Genomic DNA, 23,625 nt, shown 5'->3' on the forward strand with positions numbered 1-23,625 from the left:
TTTCTCGGATTAATCGCTTTAGCACATTAATCCGTCAAATGGTGGAACAATTCCGTAACAAGGAACTCACCCGCAAGCTAGCAGATGTGAAGCCCGGATCTAATATGTTTGAACACATAAATAGGCTGACAGCCCGTAACAGATCTAAAAACTTCGTTCTCACCAAGAACAACGAAAACATCTGCGGTGATGCTAGGGAACCCTAAGTACTCACGGAGTCTTTCTTCGCCTAGAAACAACCAGGCCGTCAGTTCGATTGTAGACTCGACAATCAAAGACTTCCTTCATGAGTATTCGCTCAAATTAACTACCTTCCACCTCTAACCCATCCTGCAAACCAACTGACCCAAAAACCTTTTTGAGCTTATCACAGCTCGCAGCTATCACAAAAAGCCTTAAGGGCAGAAAATCAACCGGAAAAGATGACATAGGAGGGGGAATCAATGAAGTTTCTTCTTGCAGTCTTTAACAGCTGCATAAATAATGGTTACTTTCCCACTACCCAAGATAATCGCCATTAAGAAAAAAGGCGACTGTCACGAACCACATAACTTCAGACCCGTCTCTCTCCTTTCCAATTCAACGCCTTCACAACTCAGTGAGTAGCAGACTTAACGTCAACAACAAAGCCACAGTAGTGTGTGCGTTAGATCTTGAAAAATCCTTTGATTCCGTGTGTGTTAAAGAACTCATTTTCAAATTAATCAGCCTTGAGTTCCCAATCCCGGTGATCAGATTTATAATAAGTTTCTTCGATGATAGGCATTTTTACGTCAGCGTGAAAAATTACTATTCCAACCTCCTACCGGTCACTTTCGGAGTACCGCAGAGGTCCATTTGAGGACCTACACTCTATAACATTTTCACGGCCGACGCTCCAAACTCAGAAAGCGGCACTGAACTATTACAGTTTGCTGACGACCCGGTAAAATAGCTAATGCTATTGAGAAATATTCATCAGATCTCTGAATATAATACCAGACCTGGGGGATAAAAATCGACGAAGCCAAAACACAGATCATCACTCTCCGGAGAAAATCCAGATACTTGGGGTCTAGATCTATCCACAGAAAAGCTAAACGCTTAAGAATACGCATCAGGAATACCGTAGTGACCAGTTCATAAAAAGTGCAATACTTGGGAATGCTATTTCATGAACACCTAAGATTCGATCCCCACCTCAAGCTTGCTCTCAGCAAACCACGCGGTGCACTAAGTAATATCTACTCTTTTCTTCGTAAAAGAGTAGGACTTTGCACGAAATCTAAGCTGACTCTATATAAAATCCTCATAAGACCCATTCTTTGTTACGGAGCCCCTATAAGGACCATTTGCTCGACCAAAGCTATGGAAAATGTCAGTTCTTCGAGCGTAGAATTTTGAGACATTGCACCCGCTTGTACAATTAACAAGTCGGGAAACCGGAAGCTGGGCGCTTCAGGTATGAAAGGTTTTGTTTGTTTCTTCTGTGAGTATATTTGAGTGTAGAACTATCCCATTTGTAGGTAGCTCGTTAAGAATATGCATTTAGCATATCAGATTTAGTACTTCGGGTTGTAAATTTACACGGTAAGGCAGCTTTGAGCTACTGTAACTTTGTTACTAATAGTATGATTTTGATTAACTTTTATAACTCTGACGTAAACTTAAGGGGGGGTTTACTCAATTTTCCAAAAATTACGGTAATATGCTATTATTAACTTAATTTGAACAGATATCAATATGGGGAATATTTTGAGGCCTGGGTACCGTATAGAGGCAGCTTCATGATTTTTTTCAGATTTTTCGGTTGGGTAGTTTCTGAGAATGGCTCCGTTAAAGAAACCATCACTTTGCACCCCTCCCACTCCCTGCCTTTTTAACAAATCTCAAAAAATGGCTTCGAAAAGTACTAATCGAGACCTTTCATTTCATGCCCCACATGGCTATATTTGGTGAAAAAAATTGTTGCACCCCCTTTTACATGTATGGGGACCCTACTAAATCTCAACGTAGGAGGATATTACTCACTGCATGTCTTCTCACCAAATTTCGTGTCAATCGGTATAGCCGTTTCTGAGAAAAGTGCCTGTGACAGACAGACAGACAGACAGACAGACAGATAGACAGACAGACGGACAAACAGACAGACAGACGGACAGACAGACCTGATAGGGCAGGCACCTCTACGGAAAGAGCCGTCCATCTAGCTCAATGCATCGCCAAAGCATATGACGCGTCCATGTCTAGAAGGTGCTCATACGCCAGTAGAAGATCAAACTACTGGTGGAATGATGAACTGACCGGTCTTCGATCAGCCTGCCACCGAGCGGCTCAGAGGGTGGTAGGTAGAGTCGATCAGGGGAAGAAAGAGTGCGCCTATAAAGCAGCCCGCAAAACCCTCAAGCTCGCCATCCAGCGAAGCAAGAGGAAATGCTTTAAGGAGCTCTGCTCAGAAGCGGACATAAACCCGTGGAGCAGTGCTTATAGAGTCGTGATGGGACGATTCAGACGCCGTTCCTCTCCGCAGATCACGTGCCCCACCCTCTTGCTGAAAATCATCCAGGGGTTATTCCCTCAGCAAGAGGAGAGCACCGACATATTCCAACTACCTCTGAATGTGACGGCAATTCCTCCAGTCACCAGAGACGAACTGCTGGAGATCTGCGGAAGAATAGGAGACAATAAAGCACCGGGTCTGGACGGAGCACCGAATAAGGCCGTGAAATCCAGGCCGGACATGTTCGCTGAGTTGTTCCACGGAAAGGGTGGTACCAGCAAATATTGCGTGGTAGTAACCCTGGATGTGAAAAATGCATTCAACTCGGCCAATTGGAATCTAATTCGGAAATCTCTAGCGAAGGTTGGTATTCCCGCCTATCTCACCGCAATTGTCGATAGTTATTTAACTGAAAGGAGGCTCTGGTACGACACTGATGACGGGCCGCAGGAGTACGTCGTTTCCGCGGGTGAGTGATAGACAGGAAGCTCAGTTATAAGCAACATGTGCAGTATGTTTGCGATAGATCGTCCACTGCTAGTATGGCCCTGGCGAGGATGATGCCGAACGTGGGAGGGCCACGGCATACCTCTAGGTTGCTTATAGCCAGGGTGGTGGCCTCAATCATGCTCTATGCGATCCCAGTTTGGAGGGAGGCACTGCAGATGTCAGTTAACACTAACAAACTGACTGCAGTATACAGGAGGGCAGCCTTGAGGGTATGCTCTGCCTTCAGGACTGCCTCAGATGATGCAGCATTCGTCATCTCTGGAATGATGCCGATTGACATCTTGGCAGATGAGATGGCGAATATATACAAGGCGAAGCCAACCTCTTTATCATCGCGAACGAAGAAGACTGAGAGGGAAAGATCCATAAATAGATGGCAAGAGCGGTGGGAACGCTCGGGAAATGGTCGGTGGACTCACAGGCTCATTCCTGCCATCAAGGAGTGGTTGGAGAGACGACACGGTGAGACTAATTATAATCTCACCCAGTTTCTCACGGGACATGGATATCTCCAATACCTTCACAGGTTTAAATTGGAGACCTCACCCGACTATCCAAATTGTGATGGAGCCCCAGAGGACCCAGAGCATGTATTCTTCCACTGCCCGAGATTTGTGGAAGAAAGGAGGAATCTAGAGAAGACTCTAGGAGAGGTGCTGGTACCAGAAAATTTAGTGCCGAAAATGCTAGCACATCAAGAGAATTGGGATGCAGTCAACTCCATGATCGCATCTATTCAAGATAAATTGCGAAAGGCAGAGGAAAGGAGGAAAGCGCGGTCACGTGCGCCGTGTGTGGAAGAAAGGTGACAAAGCTAGAGTGAGCTGACTCCGCCCCGTGATGTAGTACCTTATGGTGGTTCCGCGGGGCAGTGAGGGAGTCGGGGGTGGTTTTAGTGGGTAAAAATCCCACACGTTGGTGTGTTCAGACCAGTGTGTTTTGAAGATTTCCACTTCCTCAAAAAAAAAAAAAAAAACACGGACAGACAGACAGACATTGAACCGATTTTAATAAGGTTTTGTTCTACAAACAAAACCTTAAAAACCAAGACGTACGGCCGTAAGTGTACAGGCAAAACCTTAAAAACCAAGACGTACGGCCGTAAGTGTACAGGCGAGCAAAAGTAAAACCTCTTAGAGACTTCACTCTCATAGAAAGATTCTTCGAAAGAACGGAGAATCATTCCAATCCACTCATCAGGCAACTTTATCTGGAAGGTAACCCTTGCCACATTGTGAGCACAAAATTGAAACTCGCCATTGTCTTCAACACTCCTTGCTTGGTGGGGGTGGATAGCAGTTAACTGCAAAATTGTAAGCGCTATTGCAAACATTAGATATAAACATTCGATTTAAGTATCATTATAAGATTAAGTTCGAATAATTTGGAATAAGTAAGTAGATAAGCCTTCTCGCGCTCTAGGTACAAGCATAGTTTTTTTATCAAAAATATATTCATTTAAAATTATAAAATTGTCACCGTAAAAAGTCAAGTCAGAGAAGGTCGGGCAGGCCAAACATTGTAATATATATTTAAGATAGATAAGCTACATTTAGGCTGGAAATAAGAAACAAATTCTCTGTATTAAATGTAAGTCACTGGATTAATAAATGATTTTAAAATCGGAAAAAAAACGAAAACATGTTACCACTTTCGGTCACGCTGCTCCCAGGGCAAAGGTGAGGCAGCGTCTGATGAGTTTCCTCTACCCTGGACGAAAACGTCAGTCTTTTTTCTTTTTGTATGCTTGGGCCCCAAACCAGATGTCCTTGAACCAAAAAACGTGGGAGTAAGTTGTTCTCCATTTGTTCCGGTCCAACATCCTGTGCTCGGTCAGCCAAAAAAATGAAGCCTGCTGTTATCGGCTTTGAAAACATAAGCGAACGGCTATGCACTCTGCACTTGCGAGGCAAGTTTAGAAATATATGCCTCACTAACGTACACGCCCCTATAGAGGAGACTGCAGAGTCGGAGAAGGATACCTTCTACGAGGCAGTAGAACGAACCCTCGAAGTCTGTCCCAGATATAATATCAAAATTATACTTCGGGATTTTAACAACCAAGTAGGGAAGGAGCCCGTATTCAGACGTACGTTGGCTCCCATTGCTTACACGAAAATACAAATGATAACGGACTACGGATTATTCAATTAGCAGGGTCACACGAAATGGTTGTTGGAAGCACTTGGTTTGCACGGAAGCGCACATACATGGACCTCTTCAGACGGGACCACTTTCAACCAAATTGACCACGTGTTGATCGAACGCCGCCACCTCTCAGCTTTGATGAATGTCAGAACATATAGGGGGGCCAATACAGACTCGGATCACTATCTCGTTGGCATGGTGCTCCGAGCCAACTGAAGCCGACGGACAAATACTGCCACCACCAAGTTTAGGCGAAACAGTCCGTGCAATTCATCGGCTAAAAAACCATAAGTCGCCAGGACTCGATGGAATTACAGCCGAACTGGTTAAATATGGAGGCGACCAGTTACACCAAGTGGTTCATCAACTTGTGTTCAAGATATGGGACAGCGAATCAATGCCTGACGATTGGCAAGGAGGCATTATCTATCTCATACATTAAAAAGGGAGATATCACACATTGCAGCAATTATAGAGGTATCACGTTGCTGAGTACCATCTATAAGATATTTTCCGCTATCTTGCTAAGCCGGATAGCTCCATATCCCCAGAACATCATTGACCCATACCAAAGAGGCTTCACTCCAGGCGAATCAGCAACAGATCAGATTTTCTCTCTGCGGAAAGCGATGGAAAAACTGTTGGAATATGGACAACAGTTGCACCAACTATTCATCGAATTTAAAGCCGCCTATGATAGCATAACCAGGGTTAAACTGTACACGGCCATGAGAGAATTCGGTATCCCGACGAAATTAATAAGACTGACTAGGCTAACCCTGACCAATGTGCGAGGCCAGATAAAAGCAGCAAGATCACTCTCAAGACCATTCGACATCAACAACGGTTTACGACAAGGGGATGCGCTATCATGCGTCCTCTTTAACCTGGCCCTCGAGAAAGTGATCCGTGATGCCGAGGTAAATGCAAGAGGTACGATCCTCTTCAAGTCCACCCAACTAATGGCCTATGCTGACGATATCGAGATCATGGGAAGAACCACCCGAGACGTACAAATTGCCTTCATCCAGATCGAGCAGGCGGCAACTGGGGCGAGATCTTGGGCTGCACATCAATGAAGGCAAGACAAAATATATGGTGGCAACGTCAGCACCGAAGACGAACCAGCCAACAACATCATACCGCACTGGTCAAACAGGAAGAATAAGGATGAGAGAATAAAACTTTGAGACCGTTGACAATTTCTCCTATCTAGGGTCGAAAATCACAACCGATAACAGCTACGATGATGAAATGTTGTTGTCACCCAACAGAGCCTATTTCAGCTTACAAAAACTGTTCCGCTTGAAACGTCTCAACATAGGGTCAAAACTCTTACTGTACAAGATTATTATCTTGCCAGTCCTCATGTATTCCTCGGAAACTTGGGTTCTTAGTAAGAAGAATTGCGAACTCTTGGCCGCGTTCGAGAGAAGAATCCTCGGAAGAATTTTTTGCCATTTTGGTCAGAGTTGGCGTCTATTAAGTTTCAGGTAGTTGAATATATCAGAATATGAATATAAACGCGAATTTGTTTTTAATATGCAAATAATGCGTGCTTTCTGCAACTTAAAGTCTTCTGACAACTTTGTTTATTCCACAAAGCTTTCTGGCAATATTTGTCCTGTATTTGTGAGTCTCCATTCTATATGTATGCAAATAGTTTGTTTTTGACGGAAATTTGATAGGTTTTGTGACCAAAGTTTAACTGGTTCAAACCTAAGTTTTCCAGTATGCGTTCTGATTGTCCCGCTGTTGCTTCACTGACAATAATCCAACCATTTACATGTAAAGTTTTCCGTGCAACGGGTCATATAAATTTTCATGGTACCAGCTCTCCGTCTATATGTTAGTATAAGCAAATTTAGGGAGAATTACAAAATTTGTCTTCTTCATTGACGTCAAGCATAGCAATTGTATTTAGCACATTAAAAAAAATTGTGGCGGCGCACACCGGGGCCTTTACAGGGCGCTCGTCCTCAAAACTTCAAAACCATTTTTTTCGTGTTAGATTCTTATTGTAAATAATAAATAATAGGGTAAAAGCATGGATAAAATATAAAAGGACGTAATTTCGCATAATATATGTAGATTTAATATAAAACGCAAAAAATTGAAACAATAAAAGTAAAAAACCTTTGAACATTTAACATATTTTCAAAACTTGGTTCAGTTGTTAAGTACAGTAAGTAAAGTTAAATATGAGGATAAGGGCCATTTCAATAAAAAATGATTGTATTCAAAGATAAAAAAAAAAGCAACGTATATTAATTTGCACTTGATTCATTTTAGAGCCAGTAATAAATTTTGAATCTAATTAGGCGGAATCATCAGAATCCGTGATTTGAAGGTCTTGTTATAACGTTGAAGCTGAATTATCCAAGTCCACCCTTAACGTATCAGAAACCTCCCTATCGAATTATTTTCAGAGTTGGTAGTTTTCGTAGGTTAGCAATGAAGGGATCAGAGGAAAGCCTATTGAAAGTATCTGCAATGTTGTGAAGCCTTAAATTTTTCGGCTAAAATGTCCTCTGTAGGCCTTAAAATCTTTATTTTGGGATTCCTGTGCTTAAATGAATTAACATTTTATGCATAGTGGGGCTCATGTAGTTCCATGGATATAATCGTATTCGTAATTTGGCCGTCTTTAAACAATAAATTTTGAATTTCTCTTTATTTATATCGAAACCACTCGAAATTGTTTGCAGAATCGTCTAATAAGTTCTTTATCAACTCCAGAAATAATTGTGGATTCTTCAACATTTTGAAAAAACTTCCTGGCTACATTCCCATTGTTACTGTAACCGTATCCAGGTTTTGGTTGATCCATTTTTTTCTAAATTGTTCTTGAAGAAGATTTTTGCTGTTCTCAATAATAGTTTTGGTTTCTTTTGTGATTCGCCAAGATTTTATTGGTAATTATATGCTAGTTGTAGTAAAAATTCAAATGTTTTTATCTATGAGCGTAATACTGAAATACCAAACGACAAGAACTCATCGTCGACACTTCTAGATAACATTTGTGTTAAAATCTTTAGCCGTGGCGTGAATATGGTTTTATGGACCACAGAGTATTCTTTATCATCGTCATTGTGTTGTGTAAATTTCGAATTTGTTCATCAATATCTGTTTTCTTATCTCGAGCAAGCTCTTCTGTTTCTTTTCGATTTTGGAGGCTTATGGGTTGACAATAACGAAAAGACGATGGCTGAGGATTGATTATTCCAGGCTACAATATTTTTATTAATTGCCGATTCTAGTCGTAATGGGACAAGGGATGTTATGAACACGAACTTGCCATCGTCAAGTTCTGATACGAACTTTTGTTTGTACTGCGTGTGACTGGAACTATCCCTAACTAAATTAGGGTTAAAGAATCCAATGGATCTAAACTTATAATGACATGACAGGCAGTATGGTATACAATTGATTGTAATGGGTAATACTTTAATTTTTCTTTTTGGAAAAATATGTCTCTATGTCTATTGCTAATTATCGACTTTAATTTTAATTGCCTTTTTATGTTGCGTGGATTCAGGCAATTACTTGGTACCTTCTGACAAATGAACTTCCAAGTATCTTCAAACTTTTTATCAAATAATGTTTGGTTAGTTTGGAAAAATATTTCGTACATTTTCTTCCTTGAGTGCAAGAATAGTCTAAAATAGAACAAAAACGGTGCACAAACTTTTCACACTAAATTTATTTTCTTCAATTTTTCAATTTTGCGCAAGTGGATTTCACTTTTTCCTTCACACTTAATTTATTTGGACCTTCTATTTTAACACTACATTGGCGGATTTGAAATGCCCTTGCGCAAAATTGAAATATTCACAATAAAACTGACTAGTCAGATTTGAGTGCAAATTTCTCCCTAATTTCACCATTAAAATTTGTTTTTTTTTTGTATTTTAATGTATTACACATGTATTACTAGAACCCGGCATAGTAATTTGAAGTAGAACTTGCGAAAGATAAGAAACTGACGAATATTTGCTTTTGCCACTTCGAATATATGTAATAATTAAGTATAATACCAACGGGAAATGACAAGGACTAAAAATGGTGAAACTAAACAAACCTGTTTACTTAAGGGGGTCATCCCGTGTGAAGGCCGTTTTTTTGCCTTTTTTTGAAAAATTATTTTGGAGGACTGGATAAAGATGATTGTTTCACCATATGTTTATTGATATCTCTAGTATATGTGATAAATTTTTCAGATTGATATCGTAGCTAGCTTTCGGAATACGTGTCAATTTATGCACCCCTCTCCAAAAAAAGGTGTTTTTCTGCTGCCACGCTGGAGGGCGCTGTATTCATCTGAGGGAAAAAAACTAAACGGCATTTTAATGTCGACAATATTCCACGGTCCGCAAACTAGGATAATTAGAAAATATTAAAAGGTAAATTTTTGGTGGGCTTTTAAACTTAATTTTTTGGATTTTGGTGTTTTTTTACAGCTTTTTTTATGAATAAAAAAAAACGACGAGTCCGATTGCAATTATCCTAGTTTGCGGACCGTAGAAATATGTATTAAAGAAGTCGTGAAAATTTCAAAGAATTCGGTTGGATAGATTTTGAGTTATGGTGGCAGCCGATTTTCAAGATGCAGTTTCGAGAAAAATGCATTTGAAAATTTAAATGTGATTATCAACAGTAAAATTTTAACTCACCATTAATCTACTATACCTGGTCCATAGAGAGCACCCTCCGTTTCTTGAAAAAAGTCTTGTAAGGCCGATTGTTGCTCTCTGGTTTCAATTCTGGCTCTTTTAGCAAGGTCAGTCGATCCTCGTTCGGACTGCCAAATTCGCGCTTCATTACGGCGGTCGACATAAACCTGACATATGTGACCAACTTGACATCCCATTGTCACTAGGATTTTGAGAATGCCATTGAATCCTTCATTGAAAATAATTACAGCCAGAAAAGTGGCTATTTCTACGACCTTGGCCCCAGAATGAAGGTGTTTAGGAGCGAAAGTCCAGATCAATGCATTTAACGACTCATTGTTATTCTGGGTCTCTGCTCCTAAACATCTGTTCAAGAGATCATCTCGTGACAAATCTTCGTAGATTGGTTTGATGACTGCTTGAACTTCTTCAGTCAAAGGTGCCGTCTCGCGGTGGAAACTATTCAGTTCTCCTTTAGTTTCCGCTTTGCGCCATTTGCACCAACTGTCCTCGCCTGTTGGACAATTTTGATGCTAAGGATTTTCGTCTGTAGAACATTTATGGAGGAAAGTTGCCCAAATTTCTTGCTTCATTCCTTCTATCGAATTTGCGTGCCGACGAATAGCTAGCCCAAAAAATGTAGTGAGGTCGTTAATAACCTTATCAGTAAGTTTTCCAGCCCCTTTTCCACCTTTGCATTGATTCTTCTTTGCATTTCTAAGCCGCGTACCCATTCCTTTCTCGATATGTCCTACGCATTCCTTTTTTACTACCACATATATTTTATAATTTGCAGAAATTTGCAGAAATACCGGAGAATACTCCAGCAAAATCCAATATACAATATACAAAACTTGTTGCAATTGGAACATCCATGTTCATGCTTGCTAAAAGTTTCTTTGCTGATGTTGATGCGAAGTCCTTTTTCTTCTCTGATAAGTATCAATTCCCATGAAATACTCGTTTTTTGGTGCGAGCATGACGTTGAACGTTAAAGCGATCTCCCTCCGTACGATCCATTTAAAAAAATCACTGAACACACAAACAGCACAATACTTACAACAAAATATAACTGAGTATAGCCTGAACGCCTTTCAGTGCTCACTCTAGACTGGATTATACTTTTTATTCCAAACAGCAAATAAGTTTAGGTAATTGATTGGTTTTCAATCTTTTTATATCTATACCTGTGTTCGAATTTATAAGGCTCAGGTAAAAAACTAATAGGTAAAAAAAGATTCGATGCTCCTTCTCATCGAGTACTCTAGCCCCGGCTGCAAACTCCTTACTTGTTTAATTGTAATTTCTGAACGACTCGGAATATCGGAAAATCCCTTTGCCCACATATTCTCCGCTATATAGTGATACAGTTCATGCAAAAAAAATCGATTTCTCCAACCCGACACACGGGATGACCCCCTTAATGATGTGCTCGAATGTTCACATTGTTTCAGTCACATAATAAATTCAAAATAATGTGAAATTAAAATTGAGGTTTTGAGCGCTTTATCCCAAGAACAGGCCCCAGTGTGCGGCGGTTGTAGTGGGGCGAACAACTTGCGTGTCGCATGCGCGCAATTACGAATCGAGTTGGCTACAATTTTTGACAGCTAAAAATTGTTTTTCGAAGTCAGTTCGAGACGAGACGAGCTCGGACAGAGGAGGGACTTCTCACGGACAATCAATTTGTAATTATTAATTTAATAATTAGAAAATATTTTAATTTATTAATAATTTAATAGTCTTCCTCGGTCTGTCAAGAAAAATAGATCCCGTCACGGCATTTGTTTTAGCTTTAAAAATGCAATGTCTAACTTAATTTAGAAAAGTTAAAAAGTTAAATTATGCTGATGTCAGTTAAATAAATTGTTTTAAAAAAATAGTTAACCAAAAAATAATGTATATAAATCAATTATTAGTTAGTTGGGAATTCCAACTATTTTGTTCGAATAGTCTTGTGAGGCCGCAAGACGTTCCCAGTTCTTTTCCCAGAAAATTCTTCTTTTTGCGGAAATATTTGTTCTGAAGAATGACAGAACAGCCACGCTGATACCACCTAACATACTGTAAACTAACATATCATTCCAACTTACTGAAATTTACTTACCCGCCATGATATCTAAAATTAGTTTTAATCAAGAAGACTATACAGAGAATGTGAAACTGCCCAGGTAAGCCTTGAATTTTTAGAGTATAAAAAAGATGGCGCCAGGTAAGCGTGGCTTTCAGTCAAGATCCCAGTTGCGCTTTTCGCTTCACCGATGTTTTTTTCTTATTGCAAAAAATCTTTTTTTCACAAATAGTCTGTATATGTTAGTTTCATAATTGTTGAATTAAAAAAAACCATTTGAAAAATGTGTTTTCTTTTTTCGTCTAACTGTATATCTCCCCGTAACAGATGCGTGATCTCGACTTGCCCCCAAAGCGCAATGATTCATTTTTAAGGTTTTGTTTGCAAAACAAAACCTTATTAAAATCGGTTCAATGTCTGTCTGTCTGTCCGTCTGTCTTTTTTTTGAGGAGGTGGAAATCTTCAAAAGACACTGGTGTGGACACACCAGCGTGTGGGATTTTTACCCACTAAAACCACCCCCGACTCCCTCCCGGCCCCGCGGAACCACCATAAGGTATTACATCACGGGGCGGAGTCAGCTCAATCTAGCTTAATCCCATTTCTTCTATACGCGGCGCACGTGACCGAGCTTTTCTCCTTTCCTCTGCCTTTCGCAATTTATCTTGAATAGATGCAATCATGGAGTTGACCGCATCCCAATTCTCTTGATGTGCTAGCATTTTCGGCACTAGATTTTCTGGTACCAGCACCTCTCCTCTAGATTCCTCCTTTCTTCCACAAATCTCGGGGTCCTCTGGGACTCCATCACAATTTGGACAGTCGGGTGAGGTCTCCAATTTAAACCTGTGAAGGTATTGGAGATATCCTCCATGTCCCGTGAGAAACTGGGTGAGATTATAGTTAATCTCACCGTGTCGTCTCTCCACTCCTTGATGACAGGAATAAGCCTGTGAGTCCACCGACCCTTTTCCGAGCGTTCCCACCGCTCTTGCCATCTATTTATGCTTCTTCTTCGTCTGCAATAAGGGAGAGATTGACTTCGCATGGTATATATTCGCCATCTCATCTGCCAAGATGTCAATCAGCATCATTCCAGAGATGACGAATGCTGCATCATCTGAGACAGTCCTGAAGGCAGAGCATACCCTCAGAGTTGTCTTCCTGTAGGCTGCATTCAGTTTGCTAGTATTACCTGATATCCGCAACGCCTCGCTAGGTCACCACTCTAGCTATAAGCAACCTAGAGGTACGCCGTGGCCCTCCTACGTTCGCATCATACTCGCCAGGGCCATACTAGCAGTCGATGATTTATCACAAACATACTGTACGTGCTGCTTATAGCTGAGCTTCCTGTCTATCACCACCCCCAAGTATTTGATGGTCGGCTTGGAAGTGATGATATGATTCCCGATTCTAACACAGGCGTAATTTCTCTTCCGGCGCTTCGTGATGAGGACCGCTTCCATTTTTTCCTCCGCAAGCATCAGACGAGAGCTCTCTAATCAACATTTTATAGCACTGATTGCCTCGCTTGAGTATAACTCAGCATCTTCGAGATGCTTTGCGACAACAATCAGCGCTATGTCGTCAGCGTAACCCACCACTGTGGCTTCCACCGGAAGCGGAAGATGAAATACATCGTTGTACATGATGTTCCACAGTAGTGGGCCCAATACGGAGCCCTGTGCGACACCCGCGGAAACAACATACTCCTGGGGTCCGTCATCGGTGTCATACCAGAGCCTCCTTTCAGTTAAATAACTATCTACGATAGCTGCGAGATAGGCGGGAATACCAACCTTCGCTAGGGATTTCCGTATTAGATTCCAATTGGCCAAATTGAATGCATTTTTCACGTCCAGGGTTACTACCACGCAATATTTGCTGGTACTACCCTTTCGTGGATTGCATCTTCGGCCAAGCCAGTAACCAATTTGATGGCATCAATGGTTGATCTGGCTTTTCGGAACCCATACTACCGATTTGAAAGGCCACCTTGGCTCTCAACAACCGGGAGTAATCTATTATAGATTACCCGCTCTAACATTTTCCCCATCGTGTCCAAAAGACATATGGATCGGTATGAGGATGGTTCACCTGGAGGTTTACCAGGCTTAGGCAGAAGTACCAACTTCTGTCGCTTCCATGCCGCTGGAAATATTCCCTCGGACATGCACGCTTCGAAGAACTCAGCAAATATGTCCGGCCTGGATTTCACGGCAAGCTTAAGGGCCTTATTCAGTACTCCGTCCAGGCCCAGCGCTTTATTGTCTCCCATTCTACCGCAGATCTCCAGCAGCTCGTCTCTGGTGACTGGCGGGATTGCCGTCACATTTAGAAGTGGTTGGAATGTGTCAGTGCTCTCCTCTTGCTGGGGGAATAACCCTTGGATGATTTTCAGCAAGAGGGTGGGACACGTGATCTGCGGAGATGAACGGCCTCTGAATCGTCCCATCACGATTCCATAAGCTCTCCCCCACGGGTTTATGTCCGTTTCTGAACAGAGCTCCTTAAAGCGTTTCCTCTTGCTTCGCTGGATGGCGAGCTTGAGGGTTTTGCGGGCTGCCTTGTATCCGCACTCTTTCTGCCCTTGATCGACTGTACCTACCGCCCTCTGAGCCGCTCTTCTGGCTCGGTGGCAGGCTGATCGAAGACCGGTCAGTTCATCATTCAGTAGTTTGGTCTTCTACTGGGGAATGGGCACCTCCTAGGCATGGACGCGTCACATGCTTTGGCGATGGATTGAGTCAGATGGACGGCTCTTTCCGTAGAGGCGCCTGCTTTATCAGGTTGATCTAACCACACCTCTATGAACGTCTGCTCATCCGAAGATTTTGCAGACCAGCTTGAAATCTTTTTCGGTTTCGGGCATAATAGCTCTTTGCCTTGAGGCTCGACACATGTCTCAAAGAAGATTGCCTGGTGATCGCTGTGGGTGTAGCGTTCACTGACGCACCAGGACATACGACGCGGCAGCGAAGGGCTGACAAAGGTCAGATCTACAACTGAGCCTGACCCCCCTTTCTGAAAGGTGTTTACAGCACCTTCGTTAGCCAAAATCATGTCCATCTGCGCGAAAGCTTCTATTAAACTGCGCCTCCTAGCATTTGATTCTCTGCTGCCCCACTCTAGGACCCAAGCATTGAAATCACCAGCAATCACCTTTGGACTTCGTCCCCTCGCGACGAAAACAATATTATCAAGCATTTGCTCGAATTCAGACAGCGTCAAACTTGGGGGGGCATAGCAGCTGTATACATATGCACCACTTATTTTCGCCCACATAAAGCCACTGACTGCCTGATTTGCAGTACTGCCTGTCGACCACAAGCCCATATCGCCGCTCCACCAGTCGAATCTGTGAGTCATACGCCACTGTCTGTCTGTCTCTTTGTCGGTCACAGGCACTTTCCTCAGAAACGGCTATACCGATTGACATGAAATTTGGTGAGAAGGTGGGACCTGTGGACCCCCAGACATGCAATGAGTGATATCCTTCTACGTTGAGATTTAGGGGGGTCCCCATACATGTAAAAGGGGGGTGTAAAATTTTTTTCCACCGAATATAGTCATGTGGGGTATCAAATGAAAGGTCGACTAATACTTTTTGATGCCGGTCTTAGTTTTGAGATCTGTTAAAAAGGCGGGAAGTGGGAGAGGTGGAAAGTGATGATTTCTTTAACGGACCCATTCTCAGAAACTACCCAACCGAATAATCTGAAAAAAATCATGAAGCTGCCTCTTCATATAGATATTTGTTCAAATTAAGTTAATAATTGAGTAAAACCCCCCTTAAGTTTATCTCAGAGTTATAAAAGTCGGTAGTAGTATAAAATATAATATGAAGCAAATTATCTCCAAGTTTGATCAAAATCATACTATTAGTAACAAAGTTACAGTAGTTGTGTTTTCTTTACAGTGTAAATTTACAACCCGAAGTACTAAATCTGACATGCTAAATGCATATTCTTAACAGGCTACGTACAAATGGGATAGTTCTACACTCAATTATACTCACAGAAGAAACAAACAAAACCTTTCATACCTGAAGCGTCCAGCTTCCGGTTTCCCGACTTGTTTGTTCTGCTTTTTTTTCGAGTTTCACCTCCTGTCTAGTCCTCTTGTTTTTAATCCTTTTTGAATTCAGACAAAATCACTTATTTAATAATTTTTTATAAATGTGTATTTATCTACATTTAGCAGCGTAATTATTTACATACATATAAATTATCATTAAAGCCATCTTGAACTTTAGCATCAATTTTTCTCAATGTGGGAAAATTTACCCGCTTATTTTTGTCTCTTTTTTCCCAGACACGTTTCCTAGCCATTGCGAGATATCGCAGCACTTTTTCCTGCATAATGAATTACAAAAACAAACACGTACTTTTGCGACAGGACTGCTAAGGAGTGGTTCCTTCTCAATACGTTTAGGATTAATGCTGGGAAGTTGAATAAAGCTTCACTTGAAATTGAATATCTCCTTGCATTTTCTCACCCTTCAAAATATTATAGTCGCCAACTACGTACACTAATTCACCGGGAGAAAGTGAATATTCTGGCATCATATTTTGTGACTACAAATGAAGTTCAATTGAGTGTCGCATTTGGATTTGTGTATGAGAATCCTTCGAATTGTGCCTGATTCATAGACTGTAGAATATCCTTATCGATAGGCGTTAAGCGAACTCGTTCACGTGTGAATGTTTTATCAAAGTATTTTGTGTCTAACGGATGTTTCTGAAAGGGAGAAATATGTGGTAAAACTAAAACTGTTAAACAACTTAGCATAAATTCATAAGTATGTTATGTAAATGTAAACAACAGCACTCACCACTTGTGGTTTAAATGGCGGGTCGATAGCCCGCCGTTCTAAACGTTCCCAGTCAATTTCCCTAAAGAAGGGATGATCATAAATTTCTCCAGCTGGGCTATACTGTGATCCTAAGCGGATGGATGGATCTTTGTGCAGCAACTGAAATTGAAAGTCTTGAGTAGTGCATGGTCAAGGGCTAGAATCAGTGTGTATTTACCGCTTTCAATATGCTTGTGGCCTCCTGGGTAATATAAATTGGAAACCATGGGATCTCATTGCAGATTGACCAAAATAATTCGTCCTCGTCACAACCGCTAAAAGGTGATTGGCCAATCAACATTTCGTATAAAAGCACTCCAAAGGACCACCAATCTACATTTTGGTTATATTTGTCACCCTGGGGAATGTAAACTTTCAGTAAATATTATTTCTATTCGAATGCCAGATTTTCACCTTTATGATTTCAGGCGCCATATAGTCGGGTGTTCCACAAAAGCTGTCAGCTGTCTTGTCGAGATAAATTTGTAATTTACACATTCCAAAATCGGCAATACGAACGTGGCCGTCGAAATCTAGCAAAACGTTATCAAGCTTCAAATCCCTACAAAACCATATTCGTCATTCATATTTATTTTCAGACTTATTTCTTGTATTCTACTAATTTAACCTGTAAATTATTCCTTTCTTGTGCAGAAACCTCAATCCAGATATGATTTCAGCAGCGTAGAATCGCGCTCGAGGCTCGGGGAATCTTCCGCTTTGTTGAATATGGAACATAAGATCGCCTCCATTCAGGTACTCCATGACAAAAAATAGGTGACTCTATAATAGATAACATTGCATTGTACATGACATGTTCCAAGTAGAAATACTGATTTGATATTGGGTTGAAGAAAAAGAAATGTCGTATTTTGTCAATAGATGGCGACATTTAAACATGTGTGTGTACATTGTGTTGTACTTATTGCATCGGGTCATACTATATGGCGATTTGCAGATGACAATCTGTGCTACAAGTGTCTCTTTGACAGTGTTGTTATCGGACCTTTCAGTCTCAAGTTATAGCGCGTCAAAAATAGTGTCCACCAAGGAAGAAATTCGTTATATTTTACGTTTTTACCACCTGAGAGGTAAAAATGCAACGAAGACCGCCGAACAAATTTGTGAAGTTTATAGGCCCGATACTGCAACGATTCGCACAGCACACCGTTGGTTCAATTGATTTCGTTCTGGTGTAGTGGATGTCCAAGATGCACCCCGTACTGGTAGGCCAATCGTTGAAGAAACCGATAAGATCGTCGAAAACATCCAAGTAGACCGGAATGTGAGCATTCGCTCGATTGGCCAGGAAGTGGGTATAGATCATAAAACCGTTTGGAACCATTTGCAGAAGATTGAATTCCAAAAACAGCTGGATGTTTGGTTTGCTGGATGTTGACGCAAAAAAATCTCTTGGACTACTTGGATGCACTACTGAAACGGAACGAATTCGACCCATTTTTGAAGCGGATGGTGACTGGTGGGATTGGAAGGAGACCATCCACTATGAGCTGCTCAACTATGGCCAGACCCTCAATTCGGTCCTCTACTATGAGCAACTCGACCGTTTGAAGCAGGCAATTGACTAGAAGCGGCCAGAATTGGACAATAGGAATGGTGTTGTGTTCCACCAGGACAACGCTCGGCCTCACACATTTTTGATGACCCGCCAGAAGCTACGGGAGCTCGGATGGGATGTCATATCGCACCCACGGTATAGTCCGGACCTGGCACCAAGTGATTACAATCTCTTCCGGTCCATGCAAACGCTCTTGGTGCTACTAAGTTGGCCTCAAAACAGGCTTGCGAAAACTGGCTGTCTGAGTTTTTTGCAAATAAGGAGGGGGGTTTTATAAGGGGGGGGGGGGGATAATGAAGTTGCCATCTAAATGGCAACAAGTTTGCGAAAAAAACGGCGCATATTTGACTTAAATCGAATAATTCTAAGTATGTTAAATAAAGCGTCAAATTTCGATCACAGATACGACACTTCTTTTTCCCCAACCCAATATTTTGTGGAAGAATGAAAAAATTGGAAGAATGTATTATGCATTTAAGCATATGTAAAATTTTCGGTGATTTGTTGGTGGTGGATTTTGGGTAAATCCAATGTTTGATAAGAAGCTCATCCCCGATAAAATGTAATTTGGTAAAATGATTTCATAGTAGTCTTCAAACTATGGTTCCTAATCAAAATATTACTGTTCGGTTCGCCACATGCACTCTCCTCTAAAATGGCTATACACATACATAGACTGAAATTAAATTTGGTGGATATATAGGAACTATGGGATTAAAAGCGTTATCCCATACCTGCAAAAAGAGGGTGGACAATCCTTCTTGAAGTGTATTCATGCGTGGTATTAAATGAAAGGTCACAATTAATACTTTCAGAAGTAGATCTTAATTTAGATATCCGTCGCAACAATGAAAGTAAGAGGTCAGAAAATGACAACTTAAGGTAGTAGCACAATCTGACGATTTTAAAAAACTTGTTAGCACTGATGAAGGGAACAAGTGGTTCCCGAAATATCGGTATTTGCAAGAATAAATATCCACATCAACGGAAAAGAAACAACAAGTTTTTATTATTTCGATTTTTTTTACCTATTTCAAAAATATGTGCACTGATAGCTCAGTGGTTAGAGCTCTTGGCTGTCGTCAACTGTGAATGAGTGCCTGAGTCAAATCAGAGTAATAATTACGGGCGAGCGCAATACTGCTCACATTGCCTTCTACAGTGTATTGTAGTGTAACGTTTCGGTCTTTAATGAAGTGCTCTAACATACTTCAAGGCTTTGATCCAATTGGTCGCGCCAACAATTATTATTATTAGATTTCAAAAGTATATCATATTCAAAATGTACAGTCAAAATCTAATATTGAAATTCAAAATACATCTAAGGTTATAGGACAAAGAATGGAGCGCCCGCAGTAGGTATAGCAATTGAAATTGGGCGGCAGCAGCATCTAATTAATATCCTCTATCCTATATTGAGGTAGTCAGCTGACAAATATCTAGGCATTATGTAAAAATATATACTATTACGTACTTGCTTTCCGTAGACTCGTATCAATGGATCGTGTAGCACTAGACAAAAACCTGTTCTATAACTTATATATAAGCGTCTATTTTATACTAAATTATTCAACCCTACTGCATAATTAATTATAGAACAACTCCTTCAGCTGGTACAATTCAAGGTGTATTTATATCCGATGCGATCTGTTTCAACTCGAGAACTAGACTGATTTTGTGGGCGGATTTCCGGTCCTTTTATACAGTTGGCACCTTTGACGAGATCTTCTTAATGGCATTAGAATCATCTATTAACAGTTCATCATCATCAACGGCGCAACAACCGGTATCCGGTCTAGGCCTGCCTTAATAAGGAACTCCAGACATCCCGGTTTTGCGATGAGGTCCACCAATTCGATATCCCTAAAAGCTGTCTGGCGTCCTGACCTACGCCATCGCTCCATTTTAGGCAGGGTCTGCCTCGTCTTTTTTTTCCACCATAGATATTGCCCTTATAGACTTTCCCGGCTGGATCATCCTTATCCATACGGATTAAGTGACTCGCCCACCGTAACCTATTGAGCCGGATTTTATCCACAACCGGACGGTCATGGTATCGCTCATAGATTTCGTCATTGTGTATCCTACGGAATCGTCCATCCTCATGTAGGCGGCCAAAAATTCTTCCGAGGATTCTTCTCTCGAACGCGGCCAAGAGTTCTCAATTTTTCTTGCTAAGAACCCAAATTATCCTAACAGTTATCCTAACTAATTATTCGCTTTCGTTATACAATTTTGTTATCGTGGCTAATTGTTATTATTAAGATTTACATTGACGTTCTCTGTCGTAGCACTTAAATGATAAACACTGCGCCCTACGATACTTACTTGTGTACCCTCCTTACTTTTCAATTTTGCCGATCTTCTTCTATCTATCTCTTCGCTTTCTTCATAATAATTATCCCAAAATTGTTGTCTTTTCCGTGTCCATGTATCCATCCATTCTGATCCCTTCCGCTTCTTATGATTCCGTGTTACGAATCTTCCTCTACTCCAGTCATGGCACTTGTTTCCAAAAATGCGCATAAGTGTCACGCTCATCAATTTTTCAACTTGGCGGACCATCATTTTCAAGTCACTATGCGAGTTGTACACTGTTGCTAGATTTCTTACCGTCCAGCATATGCTTGTTGTTACCTCTGTCCTGAAAGATCTCAAGTTCCTATCAATCGCTTCTCGCCTCTTCACACTTTTCGTCTGCCAACTTATCTTGCTATTTTGCACCTTGACTTATGACCTCTTCCTCGCGGTCTATTGTTCCTCGGTAGTTATGATCCTGGTTTTTATTCACTTTCTGCCTTATCACTTCTTGTGATTTTTGACTATCCAGACTGCTACTTTCATGCAACTTGACAGCTTCCTCTCCCGTTTTACAGCTTCTTAGATGCTCCCGCGGATTGACGCATTACTTCCATCTTTCTATTAACTTCTTGATACATCTTGCCACTCAACTCTTGCTTCTTCATAGACTTACTGAGGCCATTCTCTAAACATTCTGAACTTTCCGTTTACTGCTCTGCTACTTCTAGAATGCCCTTTTCTTCTACAGTCATCTATAACTTTCCCGTAGATTCCTTTATCTTTCCATTTAATTCTTTTGAACCCTTTTCTAACATTCATCACATGTCTAGAGTGCTCCGATGACTTTCTTCATGTTTTCGGTTTGTTCTTTTACTGCTTCCGTAATTTTTGCTGGTCTTTTATCTTTGTCGTGCACCCGCTTCCTCTTTCCATCTTCTGATCTCTTCCATAAATTTAGCCTGCCTTTCATTTTGTCCTGCTTTTTTCCTCTTGCATGTATAATAGTTTGCTTTAGAGCTGCTATGTGAGCTACTTCCTCGCGACCTTCGATAGATAGAATGCTAACAGCTTCCTTTTAAACTGTTCTACTTTCAAGCTCTCGAATTTAACCATTCTGGCTTGCGTAATCCCACCGCGGGCCCAATTGTTACCTTCTTGATTACCTAGACTCATACGACTGGATTGCGCAATTTATTTTACACTAAACTATACGAGCCCTTTTATACTCCGCGGAATATTCCAGAAAGGACAAGTGGCACGGTCGTGAGATCGGTACTATTTGCGTACGGCACCTGAGCAGTCCACACAGACAATCGGTGGCGAGCTTCGGCTGATTTGTCAGGCGACCGACGATGGATTGAAAAAAACTTCGCATGATATGTGAGGCCAGATCAAACCCTGCCATGTTATTCACATCGTGTACCCTTCTTAGTTCCAAGTCCAGATAAAGGAGGATGATTTAAGGCAACGTACTTTGTACTATCCTCAATAAAAGAAATAAAATGCTGAGATCAGGGAAAGGGATAAATAAAGTATAGTTGGGGTTCATCTTTTATGCTAAATTTAACACGATCTCTCTTCGTGAAAGGTCCCGCGACAGACCGGCCAAGAAAATGCATTCAATGTCGTTAAAAACGAAAATAAGTACTTCAGGCAATGGGGCAGGGTGGGCCCCGGTCCTAAGACGGACGAACTCGCAAGAGTTCTTCGGAAAAGGCACATTGCAATTTCGGTAATCAATATGGTGTTTGTATCGCTGCCCCTGAAGATATTTGTGATGCCATTAAAAAAAATAGAACAATTTGATGACTGGCGGAAAAATCTCACAGTTGACGCAACTAAGTTCTGGATAGAGAAGAGCTGGGATCCAACACAGTGGTACAGGGTAGAAAAGACTTGCAAGAAAGCGCCTCCGTTCCAATATGGAAAAAGAAAAGGTCCCCGGCAGGATGTGCTAATTACCGCCCGATTTGGTTGCAGTCCTGTCTTACCATTTAGATTTTCGAATCCATTGCTGACAACCGTATTCGCGAAATCGTTCGAATGACCGTGAATAAAGCCGCGTTTGCCAAAAACTGGAGAACTTTTGACGCGACACACGCTACCTGGTTACTCATAGAGAAATACCGTGAGAGGCATCGTCTTCTTTACATTGTATTTCTTGATCTAGAGAAGGCGTTTGACCGTGTGCCATCTGATATGTTTTGTGGTAATTGCGCTACCATGATCCGAAAAATAAAATTCGAAGTGCGACGGGTGTATCAAAACCGCTTCGTGTCGCTGTCGGCATTCATCAAGGGAATGCTTCTCATCTCTCCCTTTTGTGCTTTGTTTTTCTTATGGACACTGTTACACGAGACATCCAAAGTCTAGCGCTCTACATACTGCTTCATGCAGATGATGTTATGGACACTGTTACACGGGACATCTAACGTCCAATGCCTAAATACTGCTTTATGCAGATGATGTTTTCCTAGCAAAACTGATCTCGAGCGGCTGGTCCGAAAATAAACTAATCGCCTCATGAACCACAGCAGATTGAATCAAAATAAAAAAAAGAACTATTGTTGACCAATTCTAATGAAACACCATCACGATCGGTGGCAGTAACCTACCCAGAACTGATCTATTTACATATCTCGGATCAATGCTATCAGCCTGTGAAGTTCACCATCTAATTTTAATATCTTCATAAAAAGGCTGGGATTAAGTTTTAAAAACTTTTACATGCATTTTCTACAGCTACAAATCAAATATATTATAATAGTAATCGTTGGCGCATCAATCCATATTGGTTCAAGACCTTGAAGTGTGCTAGAGCACTTCATTCAAGGTATTTCATTAAAGGTACACTACACTACTACCACTTGAGCCATCCAGACTCAAAATATATTATAATATAATTTAATTTAATTAAAACCAAACGGAATTGCTTTTGTTGTTCTCCGTCTGTTTACCATTGGCTTTCTCTGGCTCTGTTCTTCCAAGGGATTGGCCAACGCGACT

The 23,625-nt window shown here is 41.2% G+C and overlaps 1 protein-coding gene across 1 annotated transcript in view; it reads right to left on the reverse strand.

Moving 5' to 3' along the window:
• Positions 1-16,041: 16,041 nt before the first annotated feature.
• The window catches only part of LOC119657175, a 42,529-nt gene continuing 34,945 nt past the window's right edge, over positions 16,042-23,625 (reverse strand). The window contains exons 4-8 of the mRNA XM_038063962.1: positions 17,368-17,522; positions 17,154-17,301; positions 16,918-17,097; positions 16,719-16,859; positions 16,042-16,624 (exon numbers count right to left, since the gene is read on the reverse strand). Of these exons, the coding sequence (XP_037919890.1) occupies positions 16,475-16,624; positions 16,719-16,859; positions 16,918-17,097; positions 17,154-17,301; positions 17,368-17,522 (774 nt within the window). The 3' untranslated portion in view covers positions 16,042-16,474. The remainder of the gene's footprint in view (positions 16,625-16,718; positions 16,860-16,917; positions 17,098-17,153; positions 17,302-17,367; positions 17,523-23,625) is intronic.

This window comes from Hermetia illucens, chromosome 5 (assembly GCF_905115235.1).
Source record: "Hermetia illucens chromosome 5, iHerIll2.2.curated.20191125, whole genome shotgun sequence".
Taxonomy (NCBI): domain Eukaryota; kingdom Metazoa; phylum Arthropoda; class Insecta; order Diptera; family Stratiomyidae; genus Hermetia; species Hermetia illucens.